The 24,899-nt window shown below is 40.3% G+C and overlaps 2 protein-coding genes across 2 annotated transcripts; one reads left to right on the top strand and one right to left on the bottom strand.

The window, feature by feature from the left end:
• Nucleotides 1–69: 69 nt before the first annotated feature.
• Nucleotides 70–15,535, bottom strand: MAK16 (MAK16 homolog). The gene is made up of 10 exons (XM_049772437.1): nt 15,459–15,535; nt 12,237–12,286; nt 12,038–12,147; nt 11,010–11,072; nt 10,657–10,810; nt 9,096–9,150; nt 2,230–2,304; nt 1,281–1,391; nt 606–671; nt 70–483 (listed from the first exon to the last, which is right to left on the bottom strand). Exons 1-10 carry the CDS (start codon nt 15,471–15,473, stop codon nt 295–297), a joined length of 888 nt encoding a protein of 295 aa, XP_049628394.1. The 5' UTR covers nt 15,474–15,535; the 3' UTR covers nt 70–294.
• On the top strand, nt 15,472–22,354 carry LOC126007240 (H/ACA ribonucleoprotein complex subunit 2-like). Its single transcript, XM_049772703.1, has 2 exons — nt 15,472–15,704; nt 21,921–22,354. Exons 1-2 carry the CDS (start codon nt 15,472–15,474, stop codon nt 22,225–22,227), a joined length of 540 nt encoding a protein of 179 aa, XP_049628660.1. The 3' UTR covers nt 22,228–22,354.
• Nucleotides 22,355–24,899: the final 2,545 nt, after the last annotated feature.

Raw genomic sequence — 24,899 nt, 5'->3', positions numbered from 1 at the left:
AAAAAAATTGAAGTTTCAACCTTTCTAAAGTTGGGGGTGGTGACAAGGGAATGCAAGGAAGCAAGTGGGTAGCATTTATAATTCAGAAATATTTATATCCACAAATGTATCTTTAAGCTGCTCAAGCTGTTACTTTAACACATATGCCAATATTACAAAAATAACTTTGCTTGCAGTATTAAGTCATTCTTTGTTCGGCCACAAACCAGAAACCCACATTATGTTAAATGCAACATGAAGAGCAAAATCTGAAGGTGTTAATGTGTTTGATTCCTGTTAAAATATAAAGGGAAATCACGTGGCTTTGGACTTGGCCGCTGGCTCTGTTTCCTGCTCATACTCAATCTCTACAAAGGCACGTTTTTTCTGTAAAGGTCCTTTAAGAGGTGTTTTGCCTTTGTGTTTGCCTTTGTGCTTGATTTTTTCTTCTTCCTCAATGGAGGATTTGTCGTCATCACTGCTGACATCCAATTTATCCATATCCTAAAATGGGAAGAGAAGAAACTAATCATACAACTACAGAATTAAACCTTTTTGTGTCTAAAAAGTACCCTAAAAGTACTTTTTGTTGATGGACAAAGGATGATTTAAATCATAAATCTCACCTCAAAATCACTTATATCGCTTTCATCCACCTCATCATCTTCTACAAACTCTCTTTTCCCTACATCCTAAAATAGAACATGATAGGTTACATGTGCATAAAACCAAATAGAATCAGAGCTACTGAACCCTTAATCATTTGAGATAAATCAGCCTCGTTTTTACTGGTCAGTATCAAGGAAAATTTACAAATAGATTTGGTATGTTCGGCTAGATTATCGATCCCAAAAAGCGCACTAATAAGACAGTTGTATGCCCTTTATGCGAGCATAAATTGTTACTAAAGGCTGAGTAAAGAGCCTAAAGGGCTGAAATTTATGCTTGTGGATTCCTGGCACTACATAACCCCCTCACCAGTGGCCCCCAGCACCACTGAGCTAGAGATATTATCAAGAGTGCCCCTGAACACATCTGGAAGCACTTTGCCCCCGAATGTTACATTCTACTTGCTGAATCTTCCCTTTTTCAAGTATCTCCTTCATTACACATTTTACTAAATCTCGTTCAATCAGCTGATTAATCAATGCATAACTAATTTACTAAGTCTGAAGAATCAAAATAGGGAAAATAAGTCCAAATTTTTGTTTTGCTAGGGACCTGAGAATGATATTCTGGATCTTATTTAATATAGATCTAGTCCAGGAGATTACTGCTTGACACAAGAAACAAAGTCTTACTTCTTCATCTTCATCATCATTTTCCTCAGCATCTGAAGAGTCACTGTCTGCCTCCTGCTGTTCTAGAGCATTATCGAAGGCATGAATGGGGAAGTTGTAGATGTCTCCATACTGGAAAAAAAAAACCCAAAGACTGGTTTCAACTACATTTGAGTCATAAACAGAGTCTACAGTCTGATAAGCATATTATCCTCAGTGACTGAGAATTCTCAATAATATGTCTGTATTATCAAGCAGAAAACAAACCCACTTCTGACATTTAAATAATAGTTAATATCAAACAGATAACTTCTGTGAAAGGGATAAGATCAGATTATTTAGAATTGAGTTAGTTCACAGTGACAGATCAAAACAACTAATTTTTGCTAAAAAAAAAATAATACAGTCCATGTCTCTGTAAATGACACTGAATTTTTAGAAAAATTCAAAAAGGATTTTAAACTTGGGGCTGGAGAGGTGGCGCAAGTGGTAGGGCATTTGTCTTGTACGCAATAACCTAGGATGGATAGCGGTTGGATCCCTGGTGTTCCATATGATCTCCCAAGCCAGGAGTGATTTCTAAGTGCATAGCCAGAAGTAACCCCTGAGCGGTATGTCTCTGGCCCCCCCCTCAAAAAAAAAGAAACGGATTTTCAACTTAAAAGACCAAAGAGATCAGGATAGTATACAGAAGGATCAAATATGTATAACATGCAGAGATCTGAAATTATTGCATCAGGGAATGGGAACTGACAAAAAAGTGAAAAAGACTCTTGTTCTGAATAGAATATCAAGGTGTGAAAGCATTTTTATACTTGCATCAATAAACTGGAAAGGCCAGGGGCTCTAGATTCCAGAATAAGATCAAGGTGAATATCATTCTAGTATCTTTAAAAATAAGCTTTCTAATTTTCCAAATATATTGCTGCTTAAAATATAAATTGTATTCCAGAGTACCAGGCTTTCTCACCGTATCTTGTTTGAGTCTCTCCAGCAATTCCTTTTCGATAGCATTGTCCAATTGAGCAGCTATCAATGCCTTTTCCTATAAAAGAAAAAACAAACATTTTTTATTGGCATTATTATCTTGCAGTGAAAGTAGAAGTGAACCAATTTAGTTTTATAAAAAAAGATGTAATAATTTCCCTTACTACAGTTTTAGGGGCTTGCCAAATCAGGTAAATTCCTTTAGAAACTGGCCTGCCCTGCCAGGAGCTATTTCTGAGCAGAAAGCCAGGAGTAACCCCTGAGCACCGCCGGGTGTGGCCCAAAAAACAAACAAACAAAAAAAGAAACTGGGAAACTTAAAACACTTATTTTATATAAATAGCTGTCTAGATTAAAATCAACAAAGCCACTGATAGATATACAAAACACTTACTACATGTATTTCAGGATCTCAAAAAAGTAGCAATCCTGAAAATGAGAAATGAGAAAAGGCGGGGACCGGAGAGATAGCACAGTGGCGTTTGCTTTGCAAGCAGCTGATCCAGGACCAAAGGTGGTTGGTTCGAATTCTGATGTCCCATATGGTCCCCTGTGCCTGCCAGGAGCTGTTTCTGAGCAGACAGCCAGGAGTAACCCCTGAGCAACGCCTGGTGTGGCCCAAAAACAAACAAACAAAAAAAAAAGGGAACACGTATACCAGACTATGTAACAGGTAAGGAAGGAATCTGTGTTCTCAGGAATGATACATGGCCTATACCAGTGGTCGGCAACCTGCGGCTCGCAAGCCACATGTGGATCTTTACACTTTTAATTTGGCTCTTCTGTGTGCCGGGTGGCCGCTCTAGGAGTCAGGACTCTGCTCCTAGCCTCTGTCAGTGTATGCACTGTGTGGCTCTCAAAATAAATTTCAATCATGGTTTTGTCAAGATTTGGCTCAGTTGAAAAAAAAGGTTGCCGACCACTGGCCTATACTATGAGCCACCTTCTGTGCCACCTTAAAAAAACAATCTAAACATGTATGTACTTTTATAGCCTAAGTCTGCATTTGTTTGACAGTGAAAATCAAGTGGAAGTGAAACTTTTTCTTTGGTTTTTAGGTCTCACCTGGCAGTACTCAGGGGTTACTCCTGGCTCCATGCTCAGAAATCACTCCTGGCATGCTAGGGGGACCATCTGGGATGCCAGGATTCGAACCACAGACCTTCTGCATGAAAGGCAAACACCTTACCTCCATGCTATCTCTCCAGTCCATGAAATATTTTTTAAAGTTGTCAGAACACATCCTTATTTCAATTTTTGTTTCATTTAAATATTAATTTAATAATTTGTTTCATTTAAAATCTTTTCTATGCCTTTATTTTTGTAAACTGTAACAATTACAATAGTACTAGTGCATGAAAGTGTACTGGGGCCAGAGCTGTAGCGCAGCGGGTAGGGCATCTGCCTTGCACGCGACTGACCTAGGACGGATCAGGGTTCAATCCCCAGCATCGCATATGGTCCCCCAAGTCAAGCGATTTGTGAGGGCCTAGCCAGGAGTAATTCCTGAGCGTTACCGGGTATGGCTCAAAAAACCAAAAACAAAAGTATCCATTACTGCACCTCCACTAAAAACCAAAGTGCCAGAGACCTTCCACCACAGTCCTAATGTCACGTTTAATTTGCCACTTTCTTCCCTAACCCACCTTGGTAACCTGAATTCTTTTTCTCAGAGTCTAAGTGTTTGTTTTCAAACAAACTGTCTATTCCTTTGCTTGCTTGCCTGCCTTTATTTGGGGGGATTTGGAGCAAACTGGCAGTCCCCAGAACCTATTCCAATCTTAATAGTGGTGGTAGGTGGACCCCTGCTCCCAAACAAGAGATTGCACCCAGGACTCCTACATGCCAAGCATGCATTTGAGACTTTGAACCACCTTCTTGGCTCCTCTTACTTTACACTTTATCATCTACCACTTCTGTGTAAGAACATAACATCTGTTTATTAGGATTCAAGTTACACACACACACACACACACACACACACACACACACACACTCAATCAATAAATAGCATGTTGAATAAGTAAAGCAGGAATTGTTTTACAGGGTCATCCACTGAGATGCAGGGAGAAAACAGCCAAAAGTTCTGTGCAAATTTTTCTTACACTTGTTTCATATATTTTGACACTGATTGTCTTAAATTTATCCAGAGAGCAAATAATTGTGTTATCGGGGCTGGAGCGATAGCACAGCATTTAGGGAATTTGCTTTGCATGTGGCCTACCCAGGTTCGATCCCCAGCATCCCACTGAGCCAGCCAAGAGTGATTTCTGAGCACAGTCAGGAGTGACCTCTGAGAGCTGCTGCGTGTGGCCCAAACAAACAAAAAATATTGCATTTATAAAAAAAAAAAAAGTTATGTTATCATATGCAGCAATCTTGAGAGAAAGATAAGAGCACAAACAGTTTGACAATGCTTCTGGTTCCTTTTCTCGGTTAATACATGTGTAGCTGTTTGGTGAAGTGATAAAATGATATTGAATAATTTGCAGCAGACAAGAAACTATAAAGATAGGCTGGTTATTTAATAATTTGATGCTTAAACTATTCTTTAAAGAGAAAAAAAAGTATTTGCAAACTTTTTTTTTTGGTTTTTGGGACACAACTGGGTGACGTTCAGGGGTTGCTCCTGGCTATGCGTTCAGAAATTACTCCTGGTTTCGGGGACCACATGGGATGCTGGGGGATCGAACTGCGATCCTTCGTTGCGCCACCACTCAGGAACCTAAAAAAACATTTTTTAAAAAGATTCTTTCAAGAGTGGAGCAGATAGGCCAATGGGCTGGTATCTATCAAAGCAAGCAGGAGGCTGGGGTTACTGATGTCCTAGTCTGCAGCATCCTGCAAGCCTGGCACTGAGCCAGGCACAGCCTTAGGATGTTAACAGTGGCGCAAAATTGCACAACTGCTAATACTATGGATAAAACATTTAAAATAATGGCTACAACTATATGTGACATTTTTGGAAATGTGTCTTCCATTAAACTGCAATCACTTACACCTTCCATATTTATGTTTTTCATAGGCTTCAAACATTAAAATAACATTTTTTTCTGAAAGCTTTATAAAACACCTATTGACAATCAAGAAAGAAAACTTATGAGGCAGATGTGCACAAAAGTTGCATAATTATCGCAGAGCATAAAAAAGAGCAATGTTGATTTAATGCAAATCATCAACAATGCACTTTATGTATCAGAAATATCAATTGTGATAACCCTTAAAGACAAATCAAGCTCAGCTAAAAATCAGACCATCATTGCCCCAGATTACAATTAAAATTTACCTATTAGTGCATAAGTTATAAATAGGAGCAAGGCAGGAAAAAAGATATGTCGTATTTTTCGGCATATAAGACGACTGGGCGTATAAAATGACCCCCTAATTTTGCAGTTAAAACATAGGTTTAGGCCTATATTCACTGTATCAGACAGAACGTTCCTGTGCTGCAACTGTATGTACCACAGTGAGCCAATCACAACAAGCAAAGGTTCAAAGGTTATACTGTAATAGACTTCCTCTCTGACTCTGGCCAATCTGAGCAGGCTTTTGACAGTGTAGATTCTGGTCCAGATCACTGTCTAATTTGCATGCATAAAAAGCCTGCTTGGATTGGCTGAGTTAGAGAGGCGGTCCGAGCAGGTCGAGTTGGAAAATTCGTTTTGTAGCAATATTCAGACAATTTTCATTTAGCGGCATATTGAAACATTTTTCGGGATATACTCGGCATATAAAACGACCCCGTTTTTCGATTGACTTTTTTTTTTGTGTCAAAAGTCGTCTTATACGCCGGAAAATATGGTATATCAGGGAGAGTATATTAAAACAATTTTTGGGGGCATATCTGGCTGTCCTCAAGAATCAGGAAATGGAGGATCCTTTGTGATGCTGTCAATCAAATCCAGGTGGCTAAATGCAAGGTGCTTTCACTCATATATAATCTCTGGTCCCATGGTCAAAACTTTTGATGGGGAAAGTACACAAGCAAAGTACACATGTAAAACGACTGATTTTTTTTTTTTTTTTTGGAGTTTTGGACCACACCTGGTGGCATTCAGGGGTTATTCTTCGCTTTGTGCACAGAAATTACTTCTTTTTTTTTTTTGGTTTTTAGTTTTTGGTTTTTGGGTCACACCCGGTGGTGCTCAGGGGTTACTCCTGGCTGTCTGCTCAGAAATAGCTCCTGGCAGGCACGGGGGACCATATGGGACACCGGGATTTGAACCAACCACCTTTGGTCCTGGATCGGCTGCTTGCAAGGCAAACACCACTGTGCTATCTCTCCCGGCCCCAGAAATTACTTCTGGCAAACTCAGGGGACCATATGGGATGCCGGGGATTGAAGCTGGGTCAGCCACAAGCAAGGCAAATACCCACTGTGCTATATTGCTCTAGTCCCGAATAACTTAACTTTTCAGGAAAAGATAATTCCTGGGTCTTAAAAAGCTCTAAAGAAAATTCAGGGGCCGGAGAGATAGCATGGAGGTAAGACGTTTGCCTTGTACGCAGAAGGTCGGTGGTTCGAATCCTGGCATCCCACATGGTTCCCGAGTCTGCCAAGAGCAATTTCTGAATGTAGAGCCAGGAGTAACCCCTGAGCGCTGCTGGGTGGGACCCAAAAAACTGAAAACCAAAAAAAAAAAAAAAGAAAGAAAAGAAAGAAAATTCAGCATGAGTAAGGCCAATAACCAGATAACAAAGGTGGTTGTTTTCCTGACTTTTTTCAATGATAGTACAATATTACCATTACTATTCATATCAAGTAAAATACCCAGTTTACTTAAACCAAAACCAAAATAATAATCCTTTTGTTTTGAGCCATGCTGATAGTGCTTAAGGACTACTAGCAGTGACGGACTGGGGTTGCCCTTAGAGATACTAAGGAGATGAAACCCTGCTACAGATCATCAAACCAGGAGTTTTCTGCATGCACCTCCCTATCTCTCGTTCCTTAACACATACTTCAAACTTCAGAAAACTCAACTGAATGGGCAAATATGACTTGAACGGACATAAGCTACTTAAAGTCTAGGACAGGGAATGTAACTCAGTGATAGAACATTTGCAAGGTCCTGAGTTCAATTCCTGACAAGCCCCTCCAAAAAAAAAAAAAGTCTTTAAAAATTCTGTCTAGTGTGAATATTCTTATATTCCACTGCAGAATGGCAAGTTTTGACTAAAATGCTCAAACCCTTCTGATAGGAATATGTATGCTGTTGCGCCCCACTAAGGAAGGGCACACATCAAAAAAGTGTTGCACTCCTGAAAAAGAATTATTTGCCAAAAAGGCCCGCTTAGAACAGTCAAAATCAGTTGACCCTTTGCGTGGAGTGTTTGGCCATAATTCTAAAGTGGCTGTAACTATCTCTCTCTTTATTTTTAACCATTATTAAAAATCAGGCCTTAGTAATTCTTTCTAACAAAGGAGGACAGTACAAATCCCGCCACAAGTCTCCCACTAACCAGCTCTTGTGATCTTTGCTACTTTGGCGCCAAGATCATGTTTTTTCCCAAAACTTAGCTCATAGTAAACCAATTTTCAGTTTTCCCCAAAAACTCTAAAACATTTCTCTCTCTTCCCACTTCTCTGAAAATTACCTGGTTTGCCCTACTTACCCAAAACAAAGCTAACCCAAAACAAAATTTCTTTTCAACTTCAGTATCGGTTCTTTAATGTGCAAATTTTAGCCACCTCTTTCATTCTGTTTCCCTAACCATCTCCCACTTTCTTTGATGTCAAAAATTACACCCTGCATTCGAAACCTCAACCCTTAAAAGCTACCCAGCTCAAAAAATAATTTTGTCTTGTCTTTCTAGACGCAAGTCCCCATGCATTCTGTGTGGTCTCATTCATTTCATATTCCATAATTCATATTTCATATTCGCCTCTTCATGCTCCCGCTTGACTTCCAGTGGGAAAATGAACTCACTAAGGTTTTGCTTAGGAATTTTTTTTTTTTTTTTTTTGGTTTTTTGGGCCACACCCGGTAACACTCAGGGGTTACTCCTGGCTATGAGCTCAGAAGTTGCTCCTGGCTTGGGGGACCATATGGGACGCCGGGGGATCGAACCGCGGTCCGTTCAAGGCTAGCACAGGTAAGGCAGGCACCTTACCTCTTGCGCCACCGCCCGGCCCCTGCTTAGGAACTTTTTATCTTATCAGGATAAAACAGTCCGCAGCAGTACACAACATTTCAAAATTTAGAAAACACCTTACCTCAAAAAACTGAGTCCAGAAATTGCAAATCTTGGGCCCAGAGAGCTAGCACAGCAGTGTTTGCCTTGCAAGCAGCCGATCCAGGACCAAACATGGTTGGTTCAAATCCCGGTGTCCCATATGGTCCCTCATGCCTGCCAGGAGCTATTTCTGAGCAGACAGCCAGGAGTAACCCCTGAGCACCGCTGGGTGTGGCCCCAAAACCAGAAATTGCAAATCTTTATCTCTATTTGTGCATTTTTCTGTTTTCAATACATATATCACTAGAGTACTCATTTTAACTACTCCGTGAGTCATAATATTATTTGATGTGAAACCAGGTATTTTAGACAACTATTATACATTAATAAAACATTATCCAGGGCCCAAACAGTTCTTAGAAGTGACTATTAAATCTTTTTTTATATTTTGTTAGTAGGCCAGGCTGACTGATGCTCATGGATTACTCGTGACTATACTCAGGAATTATTCTTGGCAGACTTGGGTAATCTGATGCCAGAGATTGAACCTGGGTTGGCTGTAAGTAAAGCAAGCATCCTACCTAGTGTTCTATCACTCCATCCCCACTACATTGTCTAAGCAGCCCTAACCACAATAAAATAAGTGTCTATGAATATAAAACAATATGTCACCTCTCTCCTTTTTTCTCTCCGCTCCACCTTCTTACTCAAAGGAACAAGTTTTCTCCTATAGGAAATAAAAACACATTATCAACATACCAGAATTATATCAGAATGTGCTAGGTGTTCCTCTTTAAAAAAAAAAAAAAAGAGAGAGAGAAAGAAAGAAAAAGAACCTGAATTAATTTTTTAGGGCTCAGTGAAATAGAGCAAGATTACTTAAAAATATTTTCAGACAGGCCAGAGTAATAATACAGCATGTAGGGTGCTTTTGCTGAACACAACCAACCTGGGTTCTATCCCAGGCATTCTACTACATGATGCCTGAGATCCACCACTTGATCCCTCAGCACAAAGTGAAGAGTAAGCCCTGAGCAACATTAGGTGCATAACCACTCCCTCAAAACACTCACTCTCTCTCTCTCTCTCTCTCTCTCTCTCTCTCTCTCTCTCTCTCTCTCTCTCTCTCTCTCTCTTCACACACACTCTCTCTCTCTCTCTCTCTCTCTCTCTCTCTCTTCCATTTAATGACATGAACAATGTTGCTTTTCAAATACCTGAAGGAATTCACAAATATGAACTAAGGAAAAGGAACTTTCTGATAAAAAAAATTCAAAGCATCTGAAATCTTCTGCAGGTCACAATGACAAAATACTGGAGCCCTAAAGATGGTCAGTAGGTTTTAAGAAAATTCGTTTCCAAAAAACCCAGAGTAGATTCTTTTGTTTTGTTTTGTTTTTTGGGCCACACCCGGTGATGCTCAGGGGTTACTCTGGCTGTCCTGCTCAGAAATAGCTCCTGGCAGGCACGGGGGGGACCTTATGGGACACCGGGATTTGAACCAACCACCTTAGGTCCTGGATTGGCTGCTTGCAAGGCAAACACCACTGTGCTATCTCTCTGGGCCCCAGAGTAGATTCTTTCTTAAACTCTTTTTTTTGCTTTTTGGGCCACACCCTGTGACGCTCAGGGGTTACTCTACTGGCTTTTTCGCTCAGAAAATCGCTCCTGTTCAGGGAACCATATTGGGAGCTGGGAATCAAATCAAGGTCTGTCCTGATTGGCCATGTACAAGGCAAATGTCCCCTACTGCTGTGCTATCAACTCTGGCCTCCCAAAGTAAATTCTTACATTCACATTATTTAGTCATATTTCCTAGGTCATTTTCAAATTCTAATTTTAAATTCCATCAGGGAGACTATAAAGAAGATTTTCTGAAGCTGTGTCCAGGCAAGGAAGGGGATGATACAAATGGTTTTACATTGTCTTAAATTCTGCAAAATCTGGGGCAAGAGATATAGAAGATAAGGTGATTGTATGCAGCCAATCTGGATTTGACCCCTGGAACTGAATTGCCAGATGTAAACCCCATTGCCTCCACCAAGAAGCCCAAATCAATAAAAATCCTGTCACATCAAGAGATATAACTTTAACCGAAGGTAGCTTCCTTTTAACGTATCAAAACAGGTAATCCAAAGCTTAATAGAATGGAATACTAGAGGTGTCATCTCTCATCTTCAAAAAAGAATGGAATGACATTTAAACATAGGAAATGAATTATCTAAATACTTACTGCCGCTTAAGTGTCAATTTTCTAATTCGAATCAAGTACTGGGTAATCTTGGTGAATCTCTGCTTACATTTGTGTCGAATAAAACGTGGCCAATAAATTAAATTTTCATCTATTTGCTCCAGTGCTTTCTCATAATTTTTATTAAGTCGCACCTATAACAGAAAAAGAAAATTGAGCAGAATAAACAGAAAATCAGAAAGGGAATTTACACAAGTAAATTATTAGGTCTGGACTATTAATTGCCTTAGGGCTTAATGAGAGCACTTTAACACAGATTGTTCAAGGAGAGAAAAAATCATGTGGCATTTTGCTTTCCAATTAATGGTCATTGTAGTGTATCAAAAACTTACCCGGTTCCCAGAGGCGTCTGGGAAAAGCTGCTCGTTCTATAACTTTCATATATAAGAAGCATTGTCCTGAAAGAAAAATGATGTTATTTAGTATCATTTATGGAGACTAAAGGGGGCCAGAGTAATAGCACTGGGTATAGGGCATTTTGTCTTGCACACGGCTGACATGAGTTTGATTTCCCAGCTTCCCAGGATTAATTTCTGAGCACAGAGCTAGGAGTAACTTGAGTGCTGTCAGGTGGTGCCCGCCAAAACCAAAAAAAAAGAGACTAAAAAAAAAATCATTTCACTTTGGGGCCATACCCGGCAGTGCTCAGAAAATCAACTCCTGGCAGGTTCAGAGGACCATAGGGAATACTGGGGAATAAACCTGGGTCAGCTGCATGCAAGGTAAATGCCCCACTAGCTGTGCTATTGCTCTGGACCCATTATTTCTTTGTTTCTAAAATACAACCCAGTTGTGCTCAGGGATCACTCCTAGTAATGCGTGGGGAACCTAACTGGTTCCAAGGATTAAACCTGGTTTGGCAGCATGCATGTCTTTCCCATGTACTATCTCTCTGATCCCTCTAGAAAATCCCTTTAAAAGCTGTTGGGAGTTCTCCGGGGCCGGGAGAGATACCACAGCGGTGTTTGCCTTGCAAGCAGCCGATCCAGGACCAAAGGTGGTTGGTTCGAATCCCGGAGTACCATATGGTCCCCCGTGCCTGCCAGGAGCTATTTCTGAGCAGACAGCCAGGAGTAACCCCTGAGTACCACCGGGTGTAGCCCAAAAACAAACAAACAAAAAAGCTGTTGGGGGCCGGGCGGTGGCGCTAGAGGTAAGGTGCCTGCCTTGCCTGCGCTAGCCTTGGATGGACCACGGTTCGATACCCAGGTTTCCCATATGGTCCCCCAAGCCAGGAGCGACTTCTGAGCGCATAGCCAGGAGTAACCCCTGAGAGTCACCGGGTGTGGCCCAAAAACCAAAAAAAAAAAAAAAAAAAAAAAGCTGTTGGGAGTTCTCCTGGAAATTAAAACTTGAGCATTACCTTTCTCTTCTTTGATAGTGGCATACTGACTGTTGGCCAGTGGACAAGAGGAACGATTACACAGCCCTGTGAGGCTATATTCATTTCTGCAAAAAGCCTGAGTCTTGGTTCTAGAATAGGAGGAAATAAATAAGTACTGAGATGGGTAACCAAGAAGGCAATAAAGGCATCCTTGTCTATATTGTAGATGTAGACTCACCTGATTTTGAAGGAACAAAATTGCTTATTTCCTAGAGTATCCCAGATAACCTGCAAGAAAGATAAAAACTTGTTTCATTTGTTCTCACTTAATAGATGGCATATTAATCCCAGAGAAGACAAGGCCTATGGGACTGGAAAAACAGTACAGAGAGAGGGTCTTGCCTTGCACACAGCTGACCCAGTTTCGGTCTCCAGCATCTCACCACGGCCACCAGGAGAGACTCTTCTAGTGCAGAGGCAAAAGTAAGCCCTGGGCAAAGGGGGATCTAGCACCCCATCAACCAACCAAAACCTCCTGACAAAACACATAAAAAGCCCGAGAGCAGTATGTAACTAAGGTAAGGCATCTTTGAGGAGAGAAATACTTTGTCAGTCTAGCTGGCTTTCCTTACTAGACACAAATTACAGATTGTAGGAAAAAAAATACAGATGATACAAACCATAACACTAAGGCCCACAAAGAAAATGCCATTAGCGTTTTCATTTTCATTTATAATATCTAAATTCTACTAACTTGTATGGCTATTTTAGTTATATCCAAAATGAAACTATCAAACTTCCCTTTCTTAGTATATTTTTCTTTCTCCCCCTTCCTCTCATCCCTTCCCCTTTCCATACAATTTGTTTTGGGGTTTGGTTTTTGGGCCACATCTTGTGGTGTTCAGGGTTTACTTCTGGCAGGCTCAGGAGACATATGGAATGTCGGGGATCCAACCGGGTCCAGTTGGCCTCATGCAAGGCAAACACCCTACTGCTGAGCTATCACTCTGGCCCCAGTTTGTTTTTGTTACCACACCCGGAGGTACTCAGGACTTACTCCTGACTCTACACCAGAAATCACTCATAGCAGTGCTAGGGGATCATAAGGGATGGTGAAGACAAAGTCCAGGTCATCTGTGTGCAAGGCAAGCACCCTATATGTATACATCTCTTAGGCCCCTGAACTGCTATATTTTTTAACATACATAGCATCATTTTAGTTCATTGTAGATAATAAACAAAACCACATACATATGTATTTCCATAAATACAGGCTTGAGTCTGGCATCAATATATCCCAACACAGCCATGATCAAGCAAAAGGGTGTGTATAATCCTGTGCAAGTCCCAGCTGAAAGATGCCATGGTCAGGAGAAGGGGCCAATTAAGGATATTGTGTGAGCACAGAAGCAGTGAACTCAATGAAAGTATATGAACCTGGTGGTGAGCACCATAAAAGGAGTACATACTTCAATAAGCACTGCAGCTATGTATAGCAGCACTGCAACCTGTGATGCCGCAAGCAGCTTGGCAATACCAATGAAGGGAAGGAACACGGAAAAAAAAAAATAAGACAAGAGAGCATCACAAAGTAGCTTCTAAATGCTACAAGAAAAAAAAATAAGACAAGAAAGTATTACAAAATAGCCTTCTAAATGCTACAAGAAAAAAAAATAAGACAAGAAAGTATTAAAAAATAGCCTTCTAAATGCTACAACAGAGACAAAAGAAAGTTTCTGAACTGCCTTGAGAAATAAAAAGCTCTTTAAAATAGTCAAGAGGCCGGAAAGATAGCTCAGCCTTAGGGCACTTGCTTACACAGTTGATCCAGGTAAGTCATAGTTCAAATCCTGACATCCCAAACGGTCTCCCATGCCTGCAAGGAGCCAGGAGTAACCCCTGAGCACCGCCAGGTGTGACCCAAAAACCAAAAAAATAAAATAAAAGGAAAACCATAAGGACAGTAAAAGAACAGGACATTTGGGGAACCGTATAGAATGTGTTTGTTGTTGTCAGAGGCAGGAAACAAAAGGTGGGAAAAAAAACCTGGGAAAACTAGGAAAGTTCCAATTTAGTTTCAAGGCCTTAAAGATCATCTCTAAGTTGAAAACACCCAATTTGTCAATTCTTTCCTTTTTTTGGTTTTTGGTTTTTGGGTCACAGGGCTCACTTCTGGCTCCATGCTCAGAAATCGCTCCTGGAAGGCTCGGGGCACCATATTGGATGCCTGGATTCGAACCACCGTCCTTCTGCGTCCAAGGCAAATAAATGTCTTACCGCTGTGCTATCTCTCTGATCCTCAATTTGTCAACTCTTAGCTCTTAGGCAGGCTTCACTCTGAGCAAAAAACTGAAACCCATTGATAACTGTGATACCCTCTCCAAACAACATGCGTTTCTTCCTTAGTCTCCATTATTTAAAAAAAAAAAAATTTTAAAGATGCATTCAAATCCTAAGATCCCTTTCCTCTTTTTATTCCTTAATTATCAACAAGTTTTACTGATTATACAAAGATTTCAAATTCATCCACTTCTTTTCATCTCCAGAATTACCTTAGTGGAATCTACTTTCATCACAGTAGTCTTCTTGCTTTTAGTCCCTCTTTCTCACACAATTAAGAGTTTTCAAAAAGTGTAATGTGATTTCTTTCCATTAAAGTACTAAAAACAGCTTCCTTTAAAACAATACATGATTTTGCTCTAGCAAGCTTATCCAATGCTAGTACCTCTTTTTCTTCTTTATCAGAGTCACAATAACATTCTTTCCTGTATTCTTTCTCTCTCGTCTCCAAGTCTTGATCCTTTGCTGTTGCAAAACAATTGTTACTCCCCTAGTACCTTAAATTCTGGTTGATTCTCACGTTTGGCCACAGAGTCCTTTCTCAATTGCCCTATTTAAGTGATCTCTACTTTTCTAATTGTGCCTGACTTTTTCACCCACTCTTTTGTCATTTTCTTCATTGGTATGGCAATTAAGATGGGATATCACTTTTACTAGCCTATTTGTCTATAGCCTGGGTCACCACTCGTAGGTGTTCCAGGAAAAGCAGGTGTTTTTTCCCAAACTGGTAGTGATCGCTATGAGGGGACACCTAAGCTATGTCTCCAACCAATAAATGAATCTAGGATGCTCCATAATTAGGGCTCCGTACAATGAGTCCGGGGAGGAAAAGTATCCTGGAATTTGATGACGTCCCCACCTCCCTGCATCACCCCTTCGCCCCTGCTTGGGTCCCAAACACTGGACTTTTAGGCCGCAAGCCTGACTCTGGGGATCAGACCCTACGGGGGCGTGGAGGCTAAACTGCACCACGCAGGCAGACACGTGGCCCCAGGAAACAGGGCCTCGGGAAGTCTCCCCAGGGCAGGCGAACGACACGAGGCAAATAGGCCAGGATCAAACTGGGAGGGTTGTCGCCCTATTGGCAGGACAAAAAAAAAAAAAAAAGGAGGAGACTTACATCGTCCGACTGCATGGTGCCGGCGACTCGATGCGTACAGGGAGCTCAGACACAGGGGGCGGCCATGTTTCTTTCCCGGGAACCACTTCCGCCAAGCCAGTCTCGCGTCTCGCGAGAGATCCGAGACTTCCGAGAGTTTCGGGTTGGCACAGCGCCCCCTGGCGACCGGGCTTCCGAACTCCAGAAGGTTTCCTGCGCTGCTTCTGCGTCTGCGCTTATGCTTCCCGCCGGGCTCAACCAGGGAATGTAAAATTCATAACGGTTCTGGGCGACCCGCGCAAAAGTGGGCTGAGTCTCGGAACCCCCAAACAACTTTTTTCTTTCCTACTTTTTATTTTGGCAGGATGAAGAGAAGTTTCATTGGCCTAACTTCTTTTGGGGGAAAAAATAAAAGAATAAGGATGGACTTGTAGACTTGATCTGCTTATCACATTATGAAAGAATTCTGCTTATGGCAAATAATGTCATTTCATTGCCGCAGTTGAAAACTACGAATTAGGACCCACCCTCCACATCCATTGATTTTTGTTATTTTTTTGAGTCATGCTTGGAAAAAATAATCATCTGTCATTTATTAATTATTTTGGGCAAGTCACTTGACCTGTATCAGTCTGTTTTGCATTTGGAAATGAGGATATGTGAATTATGAAGTGTGTTTAAATGTATAGTTTATAATACAATCTAAAATAATTAGAGGAGGGCTGTTCTCACTATTCACAGGGAAATGTAAAATGGTTTAGACAAGGTTTAGAGACTTAAAGGAAATTTGTGTTATCATACATGCACATTCCTTATGTTAGGAAAACTAAGTGTAAACCAATAGAAGAAACCAAAAACTGAACCTTACCTCAAGGAGGGGAAGTGGGGATTTTATTCGCTTTGTTTTAGTATTGGCTCAACACTCCTTGGGAAGCCTTGGGAGCAATCTTTATTTTATTAATTATTTATTTTTGGTTTGGTGGGTACACCCTGTAGGGCTCCCTGTTCACTCCTGGCTCTGAGCTCAGAAATCACTCCCAGTGGGGAGCAGAGGACTATATGGGATGCTGGGGAATCAAACTAACTGCATGCAAGGCTAGTGCCTTACCTGCTGTACATTGTTCCAGCTCCATTTAATAAAATTTGATAAATAAATATTATAATGTTTTTATAAATTATAAACTCTATTTTTATGCTTTGATTTTTGGTCTTTTTGTTTTTGTCTTTACTTAGCTTTTATTAGCAATTACTGTTATCAATTTGGGGGCCACATTCAGTGCTGGCTCTACACTCATAGATCACTTCTGACAGACTCAGTGGACCATATAGGGTGGCAGGGATCAAACCCTAGTCAGCCGAAAGCAAGACAAGTATCTTACCTCCTCTAGTATCTCTCCTGCCCCTTGATTTTATTTTAATCACCATGACTTACAATTTTATAATACTTTTAATAAAAAGATTTCATTCACATTGTATTTTTTTTTTTTTTGGCTTTTGGGTCACACCCAGCACACTCAGGGGTTACTCCTGACTCTACGCTCAGAAATCACTCCTAGTAGGCTCAGGGGACCATATGGGCTGCCAGGATTTGAACCACCGACCTTCTGCATGCAAAGCATGCTATCTCTACAGCCCCATTCACACCTTATTTCAACCCACATCCCTCTATCTGCTTCTTTGATCTCAGGGACCCTTCCAGAGCTCACCTTCACTTCTGGAAACCAGCTAAATTCTGGAAACCAGTTTTCAGGTTCTGCTGGGTTTTTGTTTTTTTGGTTATTATTTTTTTTTTACCATTTATTATTCCCATACTATGTTTCTTTATATTCTGCATATAGGAGATATTATTATATACCTATTATTTTCCTTTTGGATAAACACAGCATGATATTCTCCAATTTTATCCATATTATATAACATTGCATGATTTCACTTTTTTTGTGTTAGTTTTGTTTTGGGGTCATAATCTATGGCGCACAAGGGTCACTCCTGGCTCTACATTCAGGACTCACTCCTGGCAGTGCTTGAAGGACTATATGGAATTCGGGAGATTAAATCCATGTTGGCCACATGCAAGGCAAATGCCCTAGCTTCTGTGCTATGACTCCAGCCATTCTCTCTCTTTTTTTTTAAGCTGAAAATGTCATTGTATACATGGCCATAGTTTTTAAGGGGGTGGAGGGGGCCATTGGACACAGTCACATTGACTGTGCTCAGGAATTACTCTTGGCTCTGCATTCAGGAATTACTCCTGTCAGTGCTCTGGGAACCATATGGGATCCTGGTTATCAAATCTGAGTAGACTCTGTGCAAAGCAATCACCCTACTTGCTGTACTGTCATATTGCTCCAGCAACTGTAGGAGAGGGACTAGTAGATATTGAGGGAGGAAAAACATGTAGAGAAAAGGCTTTCAAATTTAGCTATGTTCAACATCAGAATCAACTCATTAAAATGCAGATAATTAGGCCCGACAAATTATTTAGAGATTAAGACTTTTCTGTTGCATGCAGCCAGCCTGGGTTCTTTACCTGACCCTAGATATAATCTCCTGAACACTGCCCAGAGTAAGTTCAGAACACTGACAGTGTAGCTAACAATAACAACAAATACAAATTACCTTTACAACATCAGAATTATATGATTAAAAGTCAGGGAGTAGGACTCCAAGACAATCTTGGAACAGGTAGTGACAAAATTATAAAAATGCTCAGAAGCAATTGAAACCCAACTAGAAATTAGAGAGTATAAAATTGAAGCTGTGTGAAGAAGGCCAGCATACCTGCCTATCTGCCTCTGGTAGTTTTTCTCTTCTTAGTCTTTATCACTTCAAAGACTTCCACAGTTCCTTCCATTCCCATCTTGATGAGATTTTTTTTTTAAATCAAGAATGGATGTTCAGGGCAGAGAGTTAGCATGGAGGTGGGGTGTTTGCCTTACATCCAGAGGGACAGTGGTTCGAATCCTGGCATCTCTCGTGCCTGCCAGGGGCGATTTCTGAGCGCAGAGCCAGGAGTAACCCCTGAGCACTGAAGTGTGTGACCCAAAAATAAAATAAAAGAAAGAAAGAAAGAAAGAAAGAAAGAAAGAAAGAAAGAAAGAAAGAAAGAAAGAAAGAAAGAAAGAAAGAAAGAAAGAAAGAAAGAAAGAAAGAAAGAAAGAAAGAAGGAAGGAAGGAAGGAAGGAAGGAAGGAAGGAAGGGAGAGAGAGAGAGAGAGAGAAAGAAAGAAAGAAAGAAAAGAAAAAAGAAAGAAAGAAAGAAAGAAAGAAAGAAAGAAAGAAAGAAAGAAAGAAAGAAAGAAAGAAAAGAAAGAAAGAATGAAAGAAAGAAAGAAAGAAAGAAGAAAGAAAGAAAGAAAGAAAGAAAGAAGAAAGAAAAAAGAAAGAAAGAAAGAAAGAAAGAAAGAAAGAAAGAAAGAAAGAAAGAAAGAAAGAGAATGGATGTTCATCGCTCCTCAGCCTTTTGACTAAGATCAAGTGAAGAATGGATGTTGGACCTTATTGAACACTTTCTCTTCATCTATTGATTTGATCATGTTTTTTTATTTTTCTCTTTTTTGGCATGGTGTATTATGTTGATTTATTTATGTATGTTAAACCATCTTTGCATTTCTGGGATGAAACCTTCTTGGTCATGGTGAATGACTTTTTTTTTTTTTTACTTTTTTGTTTGTTTGTTTTTGTTTTGGGGTCACACCCGGCAGCGCTCAGGGATTACTCCTGGCTTTATGCTCAGAAGTCATTCCTGGCAGGCTTGGAAGACCATATGCAGGGATTCCAACCACTATCCTTCTGCATGCAAGGCAAACGTCTTACCTCCATGCAATCTCTCCGGACCCTGAATGACCTTTTTGATGAGGCAATGATCCTATTTGCCAGGAATTTGTTGAGGATCTTTGCATCTCTGTTCATCAGGAATATTGGTCTGTAGTTTTCTTTTTTTGCAGCATCTCTGTCAGCTATCAGGGTAATGTTTGCTCATAAAAACTAATTGGAAGTGTTTCTATTTCTTCAATTTCATGGAAGAACCTAAAAAGGCTTGGTAGTACTACCTCTTAAAAGGTTTGAAAGAATTTGTTAGAAAATCTATCTGGGCCTGGGCTTTTGATTTTTGGAAGACTTTTGATTAACATTTTAATATCATCAATAGTGAAGGGTCTGTTTAGATATGCTAGATCATCCTTGTTTAACAGTAGAAGATTATAAGAGTCCAAGAGTTTATCCATTTCTTCCTGATTCTCATGTTTCATGGCACAGTTTCTCAAAGTAGTTTCTGATTATCCTATGAATCTCTGCAATAGCTGTAGTGATCTCCCCCGTTTCATTTCTAATCCAGTTTATTAAGTTCCCTCTCTTTGTGAGTTTTGCTAGTATAGTCAAGACCATCTACCACAAGCCAATGGCAAATATTATTTTTAATGGAGATAAACTAAAAGTCTTTTCCTATAAAATCTGGTACAAGACAGGCTATCATCTTTCACCTTTCCTATTCAACATATTGCTGGAAGTTCTTGCCATAGTGATTAGGCAAGAAAAAGATATCAAGGGCATCCAGATAGGAAAGAAAGAAGTTAAGCTCTCACTGTTTGCAGATGACATGATACTATATTTAGAAAGCCCTAAAATTTCTACCAAAAAGCTTCTAGAAACAATAGATTCATATAGCAAAGTGGCATGCTACAAAATCAATGGCCTTCTTATACACCAATAATGATAGAGAATAATGCACATAAAAAAACCAATTTTATTCACATTAGTGTCACACAAACTCAAATGCCTTGGAGTCAACTTAACTAAACAAAGAAAACAACAAAACCCTGCTTTAAGAAATAAAAGAGGACACACACACACAAATGAAGACACATACCCTGCTCATGGATTGCCAGTATTAACATCAATAAAATGGCAATACTTCCCAAAGCATTGTACAGATTTAATGCAATTCCTCTAAAGATACTGATAACATTCTTTAAAGAAGTGGATCAAACACTCCTGAAATTCATTTGTAGCAATATTTATTCATGAATAGCTAAAGGAACACTTGGGAAAAGGAATTTGGGAGGCATCACTTTCCCCAATTTTAAATTGTATTACAAAGCAATAGTTAGGGGGCAGAGAAGTGGCACTAGAGGTAAGCGCCTTGCAAGCGCTAGCCAAGGAAGGACCGCAGTTCGATCCCCAGCGTCCCATATGGTCCCCCCAAGCCAGGGGCAATTTCTGAGCACTTAGCCAGGAGTAACCCCTGAGCATCAAATGTGTGTGGGCCCCAAAAAAACAAACAAACAAAAAAACAAACAAAGCAATAGCTATTAATACAGCATGGTATTGGAATAAATACAAACCCTCAGGTCAGTGGAATAGACTTGAGTATTAGAGAATCTTCCCCAGACATACAGTCTATTAATCTTTGAAAAAGGGGCAAGAAAGGCAAAATGGAGCAAGGAAAATCTCTTCTATAAGTGGTGTTGGGACAACTGGTCAGCCACCTTCACTAAAGAGAACTCAGACCTCCATTTCACACCCTGCACAAAGGTCAAATCTAAATGGATTAAAGACCTTGATATCAGACCCCAAACCATAAGGTATATAGAAAAATACATAGGAAAAACACTGCATGACATTCAGACTAAAGCCTTCTTCATGGAGGACAATCACTCTCCAAAGAATTGAAAGTAGAGATAAACAGATGTGACTATATTAAGCTGAGAAGCTTCTTCACCTCAAAGGAAATATGTCAAGGATACAAAAAGCCTCCCAGAGAATAGGAGAAACTATTCACCCAACACATACCAGATAAGAGGCTAATATCTAATATATACAAGGTAATGACAGAACTTAACAAGAAAAAAAAACTAACCCCATCAAAAAATGGGGAGAAAAAAATGAACAGATAATTTCTCAAAGAAGAAATACAAATGGCAAAATGGCACATGAAAAAATACTCCACATCATTAATCATTAGGGAGTTGAAAATCAAAACAACAATGAGGTACCATCTCACACCACAGAGACTGGCACACATCACTAAGAACAAAATCAGTGCTGGCAAGGATGTGGGGAGAAAGGGACTCTCATCAATGCTGCTGGAAATGCCATCTAGTCCAGCTTTTATGGAAAATAATATGGAGATTCTTAAAAAAAAAAACTGGAAATTGAGTTCCCTAGAATCCAGCTATATCACTCCTAAAAATATACCCTAGGAACAAAATGCACAATACAAAAATGCCTTCTCACATCAATATTCATTGCAGCACTATTTACAATAGCCAGAAGCTGAAAGCAACCAAGATGCCCTTCAACAGATGAATGGCTAAAGAAACTGTGGTACATATACACAATGGAATATTATGCAGCCATCAGGAGAGATGAAGTCATAAAATTTTCCTTTACATGGATGCACATGGAAACTATTATGCTGAGTGAAATAAGTCAGAGAGAGACATAGATAGACACAGAATAGTTTTATTCATCTGTGGGTTTTAAGAAACATAAAAGACGAGAAGCAGATTCGACGCGGAGTGAAGGAGGTGCAGAAGTTTCTCAACAAAGGCGAGAAAGGGATCATGGTGCTGGCTGGGGACACGCTGCCTATTGAGGTGTACTGCCACCTGCCGGTCATGTGCGAGGACCGCAGCCTGCCCTATGTCTATATCCCCTCCAAAATGGACCTGGGCGCTGCAGCAGGCTCGAAGCGGCTCACTTGCGTGATCATGATCAAGCCGCATGAGGAATATCAGGATGTCTACGATGAGTGTCTGGAGGAGGTGCAGGCCCTGCTCTTTTCCCTGTGACCCAAAGAATTGAGGGGAGGATGCAGCACTGCAGGTTGGCACAAGCTTGGGGCTTAACTCAAGGCAGCCTCCAGTCTAGGAGATGGAGGACAGTAAATGCTAAGAAATGAAAAAAAAGAAAAAAAGAAACATAAAATACTTTTTTTTTCTTTTTGGGCCACATATGTGACTCTCTGGAATTACTCCTGGCTCAGAAATTGCTCCTGGCTTGGGGTACCATATGGTATACCAGGGATCAAACCGAGGTCTGTCCTGGGTCAGCCGCATGCAAAGCAAATGCCCTACTGTTGTGCCATTGCTCAGGCCCCAATAAAAGACAGTATTGTGATAATGTTCAGAGACAATAGAGATGAAGGCTGGAAAAACTGGCTCACAATATGAAGCTTATCACAGAGTGCTGAGTGCAGTTAGAGAAATAACTACACTAATAACTATCATGACAATGTTAATGTTAATGAGTGAGAGATGTAGAATGCCTATCTGGAATACACGGCAGGCAGGTGTCAGGGAGGAGGGAGATTGGGAACATTGGTGGTGGGAATGTTGCACTGGTGAAGGGGTATTCTGTTTATGATTGGAGCACAACTACAATCATGCTTATAATCATGGTGCTTAAATAAAGATATTATTATTATTATTATTATTATTATTATTTTGGTTTTTGGGTCACACCCGGCAGCGCTCAGGGGTTACTCCTGGCACTACACTCAGAAATCGCTCGGGGATGGCAAGATTCGAACCACTGACCTTCTGCATGCAAGGCAAATGCCCTACCTCCATGCTATCTCTTCTGCTACAGTATATTATTTTTTTATAAAAAGATTTCCACGGATGTGTGTCAGAAGCGAACAAAGGCAGAGTTTCAGTTTCTTTGAAGTTAGCAAAGGTTTAGTTGACTCTGCTTATAAAGGCCACTTCCAAGGTCACTTACTTTTTTTGAAGAATGTCATGGGTATCTTTAGAGGAATCACGTTAAATCTGTACAATGCTTTTGGAAGTATTGCTATTTTTATGATGTTGATCCTGCCAATCCATGAGCAGTGTATGTGTTTCCATTTCCATGTGTCCTCTCTTGTTTCTTGGAGCAGTGTTTTATAGTTTTCTTTGTATATATATATATCCTTCACATCTTTAGTCAGGTTGACTCCAAGATATTTGAGTTTGTGTGGCACTAATGTGAATGGGGTTGTTTTCTTTTTTTCTTTTTTTTGGTTTTTTTTTTTTGGGGGGGGGGCCAAACCCGGCAGTGCTCAGGGGTTACTCCTGGCTGTCTGCTCAGAAATAGCTCCTGGCAGGCAAGGGGGACCATATGGAACACCGGGATTCAAACCAACCACCTTTGGTCCTGGATTGGCTGCTTGCAAGGCAAACGCCGCTGTGCTATCTCTCTGGGCCCTGGGGTTGTTTTCTTAATGTCCATTTCTTCCCTATCATTATTGGTGTATAAAAAGGCCATTGATTTTTGTGTGTTAATTTTGTAGCCTGCCACTTAGCTATATGAATCAATTATTTCTAGGGTTCTCTAAGTAGAGTATCATGTCATCTGCAAACAGTGAGAGCTTGACTTCTTCCTTTCCTATTTGGATGCCCTTGATATCTTTTTCTTGCCTAATGGCTATCGCAAGGACTTCCAGTTCTATGTTGAATAGGAGTGGTGAGAGAGGACAGCCTTGCCTTGTCCCAGAATTTAGAGGGAAGGCTTTTAGTTTTTCTCCATTGAGGATAATATTTGCCATTGACTTGTGGTAGATGGCCTTAACTATATTGAGAAAGGTTCCTTTCATTCCCATCTTGCTGAGAGTTTTCATCAAGAATGGGTGTTGGACCTTATCAAGCACCTTTTCTGCGTCTATTGATATGACCATGTGATTTTTATTTTTCTTGTTGTTGATGTTGTCTATTATGTTGATAGATTTATGGATGTTAAACCATCCTTGCATTCCTGGGATGAAACCTACTTGATCATAGTGAATGATCTTCTTGATGAGGCATTGGATCCTGCTTGCCAGGATTTTGTTGAGGATCTTTGCATCTGTGTTCATCAGGGATATTGGTCTGTAATTTTCTTTTTTGGCAGCATCTCTATCTGGTTCTGGTATTAAAGTGATGTTGGCTTCACAAAAGCTATTTGGAAGTGTTCCTGTTTTTTCAATTTCATAAAAGAGCCTGGCCAAGATTGGTAGTAGCTCCTCTTAAAAGGTTTGAAAGAATTAATTCTTGAACCCATCAGGGACTGGGCTTTTGTTTTGGGGTAAATTTTTGATTATGGTTTTAATTTCCTCAATAGTGATGGGTGTGTTTAGATATGCTACATCTTCTTTATTCAACCATGGAAGGTTATATGAGTTCAAAAATTTATCCATTTCTTCCAGGTTCTCTTATTTAGTGGCAAAGAGTTTCTCCAAGTATTCTATGAGTTCCCTTTGAATCTCTGCAGTATCCTTAGTGATCTCCCCCTTTTCATTTCTAATACGCATTATCAAGTTTCTCTCCCTCTTTTTCTTTGTGAGTTTTGTCAATCTTGTTTATTTTTTCAAAGAACCAACTTCTGCTTTCATTGATCTTTCGGAAGGGGTTATTTTTGAAATCATACCTGTTAGGCTCTGAGGACCATATGGAATGACTGGAATTTAACCACTGTCCATCCTGGGGTGGCCGCGTGCAAGGCAAAT

This window comes from Suncus etruscus, chromosome 4 (assembly GCF_024139225.1).
Source record: "Suncus etruscus isolate mSunEtr1 chromosome 4, mSunEtr1.pri.cur, whole genome shotgun sequence".
Lineage (NCBI taxonomy): Eukaryota > Metazoa > Chordata > Mammalia > Eulipotyphla > Soricidae > Suncus > Suncus etruscus.
This window is presented reverse-complemented; position numbering and strand designations above follow the sequence as displayed.

Excerpts from the sequence above, each read along its gene's own strand:
- MAK16 (XM_049772437.1), bottom strand. Across the intron at positions 9,151-10,656 it reads AAATTGACACTTAAGCGGCA|GAGAAAACTTGTTCCTTTGA; the intron begins GTAAGTATTTAG and ends TATTTCCTATAG. Across the intron at positions 672-1,280 it reads ATGATGATGAAGATGAAGAA|GATGTAGGGAAAAGAGAGTT; the intron begins GTAAGACTTTGT and ends GTTCTATTTTAG.
- LOC126007240 (XM_049772703.1), top strand. The coding sequence starts at position 15,472 with ATGGTGCCGGCGACTCGATGCGTACAGGGAGCTCAGACACAGGGGGCG. Across the intron at positions 15,705-21,920 it reads GCCGGGCTCAACCAGGGAAT|AAACATAAAAGACGAGAAGC; the intron begins GTAAAATTCATA and ends GTGGGTTTTAAG.